The sequence below is a fragment of the Microplitis mediator genome, chromosome 3, assembly GCF_029852145.1.
Source record: "Microplitis mediator isolate UGA2020A chromosome 3, iyMicMedi2.1, whole genome shotgun sequence".
Classification (NCBI taxonomy): Eukaryota; Metazoa; Arthropoda; class Insecta; order Hymenoptera; family Braconidae; genus Microplitis; species Microplitis mediator.
In genome coordinates, this window is record NC_079971.1 from 2,135,998 (window position 1) to 2,142,268 (window position 6,271).

Consider the following 6,271-nt stretch of genomic DNA (forward strand, 5'->3'; position numbering starts at 1 on the left):
TACAAATTTTCAAAATCCAAAAATTTTTTTGTTGCTCCACAAAAATGCTTATAACTTTGTAACAACATGATATTTTTTAATGAAAATGTAGGAGAATTATCTTCAATGTATAGGGGAGGGTGGGGCAGAGCGGCCCCCCTAAGCCAATTATTATTTTTTGTGGCTTTGAACCATAAGATCACTTTACTTTTGTCCTATTTCGAACAAATTTATGGAAATTTTGCCAAAATTCTGAAAAAAAAAAATTTTTTGTGGGGCAGAGCGGCCCCCCTTCAAAAAGTGATAAAAAAATTTTTTTTTTGTTTTTTTTTTTTTTTTTAAATTGTTTTCATCATTAAGAATGTATTTCTTTCTCTTGACAACTATTTTTGGTTTTATATTATTCGAAAAAAATTTTTTAAAGTGTAATAAATCGTTCACTCTCGATTACCTTAATTACTAATTGTTATTTAATAAAAAAAAAAATCAATTTTATAGTTTTACTTTATTTCAAAAATTTTATTTTTATAAATTTTTAGTGACCATATTTGCCTCGTACATAGAGAAACGGCCGAAAAATATGAAAAAATAATTTTTTCGGAAGTTTCGGCTGGTCCATTTTGCCCCAGGTGTTATGCGTAGGGCTAAAAATGTGGAATTATACTAATTTTTCTTTAATTTGACGATAAAAATATGAAAAAATCACTTTTGCAAAATTTTGGGCTTGTCCATTTTGCCCCAAATGTCATGCGTAGGGGTAAAAATGCGCAAACATATCGGATTTATAGTAATTACTCGAAAAAAAAAAAATTTTTTTTTTTATCAAAATTTCAGGGGGGCCGCTCTGCCCCACCCTGCCCTACTTTAGAAAACAAAAAAAACCTGATCCCCAAATTCCTTTATTATTCCAGTCAAAAAAAATTCCCGAAAATCACCTATTTTTTCGATCCTCACAGTGGCTATCCTCCGTTATAGTTAAGAAATCATTTGTTGAGGCATGATTTCTTAATTATTAAAAAATCATTTCTTAAATAGTAAGAAATATTTGTTAAATAAAAAAAAATGATGTTTAAGAAATGGTTTCTTAAATACTAAAAAATCCTTCTATCAATGTACGTGACTGCCCGAATATCACTACCAAATTTAGTAAATTTGATTTGCTCGTTTATTAAGGTCTTAACAATTTACTTGAGATCTACAACAAAAAATCTACACGATCAAATTTTTTTTGTAAATCGTCGATACATTTTCAACTTCCCGCTAAGAAAATTTAAAATTTTCAAAAAAAGGGAAGTTATTGGTTTCGGTCCGATTTTCGAAAATCGAGTTTTCATCAGATTTCGACGTTTTGAGGTCCTAGGAAGCTATTCTGACTATTCCCGGGTGGACGTCCGTGTGTATGTGTGTGTGTGTGTGTGTGTGTGTGTGTGTGTGTGTGTGTGTGTGTGAATTTTTTTTTGTCCGACGATATCTTTGGAACGAATGAACCGATTTGAACGTACTTGGTGGCAATCAAAAGAGCTCACCAAAACTTAGAATTGATTAGATTTTGGGGTAGATCGGTCATCTAGTTTACAAGTTATACGAAGAATAAAAATTAAAAATTTGTTTCATTTTTTTGTTTTTTGCGTATAACTTATAAACCACTTGTCCAATTCACCTCAAAATGTAATCAGTTTTAAGTCTTGTTGAGCTCCTTGAACTCGAAACAATTGTTGTGAATACATTTTCGAGTTCTTCGAGCTATCGGCCTCGAAAATTGGCCAAAATGCTCATTCTGACCCCATAATATTAGGAAAAAATTCCAAAATATGAAGTTCTACGGCGACACTTGCTCAGGTGAGTTTAATAACAACTCCCTTTACTATAAAAATTATATTATCAAGCATGGAAAGCGATAGATTCTCTATTAAGAGAACTGTTGCCATCGACAATGAAGACAAGTGCTATTTTGTTACCTTAAGTAATCTTAGCTTATGAGTACAAAAATTTTGTCAGTGCTATAAATTCACTCTGATATTTTATCAAATCAATTTTTTTACGGCAGCACAACAGTTTATTCGCAGTTACAAACCATTGCTCGGGATAGCAAACAATTCGCTAGTCACAAGAACATCTTCTGGTAACAAAAAGTTTTTTTTCGTTGAGGATATGAAATCCATGACTCACAATTCGCGATTTGCTGTCTACAGACTACAAATCGCACTAAATTAGTATTGTTTTCAACAGTATTTCTTAAATAAATTTAAAAGTGAAAATTAGGGATATGCGAAAAGTTTTTGTATTGAATCGAACATTACTCTTCGATTCTAAACAAAAATTAAACAATTTACATTCCCTAGCGGATCGCTATCTACTAAATATACACCAAATATACGCGGCGTATATACACTGAGTATACACCAAGTTTACACCAAAAATTTTTTTCTAAGTCCCATTTTCATAAAAATTTCTAAGTGCTGTAAGCAAAGTCAAAAAATTTCCGAAGTTCAATTTCAATTGATTTAGTCCTCACTGAGTGAATTTTTTTTTATTGAATAAAAACAAAAAACAGTTATTACTCAAGTTTATTTGCAAAATTTTATTTTTTATTAACTTTTCGCTGAGAAAATTGAAAATTTTCGAAAATCGGAAAGTTATTGGCTTTACCCCGTTTTTCGAAAATCGAGTTTTAATCAGATCTCGACGTTTTGAGGTCTCCGGAAGCTTCTCCGACCGTTTTTACGATGGTGCCTGTATGACTGTATGTATGTATGTGTATATTTTTTTTTAATTTTCCTGAAAATTTTAATTTTTTTGGAAACATTAATTTTTTTTCAAAATTTGATTTTATTTTATTTCAATTTTTTTCAAAAAAAATTATCTTCACAACTTTTGTTCTGAGGACTTAAAAATTTTTTTTAGTGTATACTCGGTGTAAACTCTGTGTATATCCGCATATACACCGTGTAAATTCAGAGTAAATTTTGAGTGTATTTGGTGTATACTCAATATGCACCGAGTATACACCAAATAAATTCCTAATTTACACTGACACTAAGTATATATCGAGTTTACACTAAGTTTACACTAAGTTTACACGGCGTATACGGATCCGCTAGGGTTTAAAAAAAAAAAATTGTAATTTGTAAGTTTTTGGAAAATTGTAGATTACCAAATTATTCAAAATTTGTTAAATTATTTTATTTTATTAAAATTAGAATATCTAATTTAATTTTTTCTAAACAATTGATAAGGTCAGATTAATAATTCGCATATCCAAAAAATATTAAACATCATTCGGGGTAAAATGGTCGAAAAAAATGAGAGGTTTTTTTTCTTTCTTTCATTATCACCTGCGAAATGAGTCATGCATTTTACTTTAAGAAGTCACTTAAAGGTATTTTTAAAATTAATAGTGATGGTCACTCAGGTTGTCTACGACCTCTCAAACCTTTGCGATAATTTACAACCCAGGTAACTGCAGTACAATGTAGATAACGAAAATAAAAGAAGAATCGTTCGTTGAAGTCTTGGGTTTGTGAGTACTGTGAAACTTTACAAAGATTCAGTCGGTTAAGTTGAGAAGACGTTGCTTCAAAAACTGAGCTCATATTTTTTTTTAGTAATAAATCATATCGATTTTTATTTAAAAAGTGAGTAATTAAATCTTTAATAAAGTAAGTAGTATTTTATTTTTATTTAATATATATATGTGTATAGATGTATATGTATATATATTGTTGCGATTATAAGATTGAAAATAAAAAAAAATATTTTGCTCAGTAAATATATTTTTTAATGCGGGGTTTTGTAAACAAATTTTGAAATTTTTTTTCTCTTTGATAAAATAAATATGACTATTATTTTTGGTTTCATCAAAATATTTTTTTTTATTTTTTAATCTTTGCGTAAAAGCATTTTTAAATGATATATATATATATATAGTAATTTATATTCTAAAAATAGTTTTATAAAAATAAATATTATAAGTTTTAAAAAATAAATTTTTTCAGGTTTTTTCTAATTGTGATATTCAAAAAAAAAATATGACTAGTAAACATATATTCATTATTTTTATTGTAATTTTGTATAGTATTGATGGACTTTATGTACCAAATAATAATAATTGTACTTATTCTGGTACTGATGTAAGTATAATTTAGTATTCTAATTCATAAGCAAAAATTTTGACTTTTTTTTTTGTACCTTAGCAATAATTGATTAATTCATTTATTTATAAGAAAAAAAAATAAAAATTATTTACGTAAAATAATTAAAGTGTTAATTTTCAAATAGTGTCCATATTTGCCATGTTGTCATAGAGGGCACAAGTGTCAATTAATTAAGCGGAATATATATGACGAAAATTATGAATTAGTGGAGCAACAATCGGAGTACAAGTGTTTGACTCGAAGTAAATAAATTTTGTATCTTAACGTACAAATTTCTTTATGATTCAATAATTTCATACAAGGGGTCTACGAATAATTTAATGGTATATTGTGTAACAAGGGTTGAAACAAAACGATTTCAGATTAGGGTGAAGTTGGCTGACATCACCCCCCCCCCCGGTGAAAATTTTTCCGACTTTTGTCCGAAAAAGTCTTTAGAACTCTAGAACTGAGTTTTTCAGACCGAAGCCCGAAAAATTTTCACCAGGGCCGCAGTCTGAAATCGTGTTTTATCTTGAGTTACACACCATATTTTTCATGATTACCTGCATCTGAACTTCGTTTCAGTGTCAGCAGCCAATAAAAAACAAGTTAATTTCAAGCCGATGATACGGAGAATGAGAGAATGAGAAATCTGCGATTTACAGTCACTTATTAGACAGTAAATAAGACAAAAATATTATTTTCGCTCATTTTTTAGTAATTTTATTTGGTTAATTAAAACTATCACTTAAAAAATGAAATGAGTAAAGGCAAAACAAGGCTGCAAATGAACATTAAATATAACTAACACCAGGCAGAAACATGCGGGTTTCTTCTCTTGGGAAGAAACTTGCACTGTATGCGCGTATTGATGAATTACGAATTCACTAGCAGTAGGTGTTAAATTTTAACCCCAAAAGTGGTGAGAAAATAACGCCGCCGCCGGTGTAAATATTCTTTTTACCGGTGTTAAAAGAAATTTTCCGGTGTCAAAATATTTTACTTTGGGAATGTGTGCACATGTGTGTGCGTATGTGTGAGAGTGTGCGCTCGTGAGTTCGAGTGTGTGTGGGTGCGCGAGTTTGAGTGCGTGTCTGTGTGTCAAGATATTTTTTGGGTTTTATAAGCTTCCCAAAGCTAATACTCTGAGCAACGCAGTTCACCCCGCTTTTACACCAGTATTTTAACACCGCCGAATTACGCCTTCTACACCGGTGTAATTTCATTTTAACACCGGGCGGAGTTAAAATGAGTCCATTTTCAACACCGCTTTTTTTACAGTGCAGCATTGGACTGAAATTATCTTGTTTCGACTGGCTGTAGAGACACAAACTTTAAGTTTCGATGCTGGTATCATGAAAATAGTATTTGCAGACCTCTAATTGACATTTAACTTTATTGATTTATTTTTGAAAAATAATCATGTAATGTTTTATAGAAAGATTAGGGTGCCACTGTTCATATGACGAAGAATGCATGCATATAAAAAATGCTAAGTGTATTAACTGGAGTTGTCAATGCGAATGGAATTCTGTTGGACTGAATCGAACTAAATGTGTGCTAGGTCAGTTCAACAAATAATATTATTATTTAATATATTTGTATATATATATATATTTTTTTTTTAAGTCAGATTTTAATATTTGAATTTTTGTTTTTAGTCGAAATGTGGTGATGTGGACAAAATTGTGTATACTGATTTAAAATAAAATAAAAAAATGAGAAATGATTAAAAATAACGTAAGTTTTTATCTATTGATATATTAATTGGTATTTTCAAAAATGTATTTTTTTTTTTAACTAATTATTAAAATTGAAATTAAAAAAAATTTTTTTATTAAAGTGACTCCAAAATTATTTAAATCTTTAATAACTGTTTCATTTTGTCTATTGATCGAGATTGTGTGGAAAAACGCTTACTAAAAATATTATTAATTGTTATAAGATCAACAGAGAAGGTTGAGGATTAAAAATCGGAACCCATACAGGAGCTGCCAGAGTTGAACAACGGGCCCCTACTTGGCCCAGCACTGGGGAACCTAGCTTTGGCACACCTATATTGGCCCAGACTTGGGCCAAGACTGGGTAACCTAGCCTTGGCCATCCAGTGGCAAGCCAGGCTTGGGCCAAGACTGGGTAACCTAGTCTTGGCCGTC

General features: G+C 30.3%; 1 protein-coding gene across 3 annotated transcripts; it reads left to right on the forward strand.

Annotated features, from left to right (window-relative positions):
* The first annotated feature begins 2,028 nt into the window (after positions 1–2,028).
* Positions 2,029–5,995, forward strand: LOC130665103 (uncharacterized). 3 transcript variants are annotated; one of them, XM_057465379.1, is made up of 6 exons: positions 2,029–2,101; positions 3,378–3,614; positions 3,975–4,109; positions 4,258–4,375; positions 5,554–5,679; positions 5,777–5,995. In XM_057465379.1, exons 3-6 carry the CDS (start codon positions 4,008–4,010, stop codon positions 5,788–5,790), a joined length of 360 nt encoding a protein of 119 aa, XP_057321362.1. In that variant the 5' UTR covers positions 2,029–2,101; positions 3,378–3,614; positions 3,975–4,007; the 3' UTR covers positions 5,791–5,995. The 3 variants fall into 3 exon arrangements, with proteins under 3 accessions (XP_057321362.1, XP_057321360.1, XP_057321361.1); XM_057465377.1 differs by having other exon boundaries at positions 3,378–3,638; positions 5,777–5,993; XM_057465378.1 differs by having other exon boundaries at positions 2,032–2,101; positions 3,392–3,638; positions 5,777–5,993.
* The last annotated feature ends 276 nt before the right edge of the window (positions 5,996–6,271 follow it).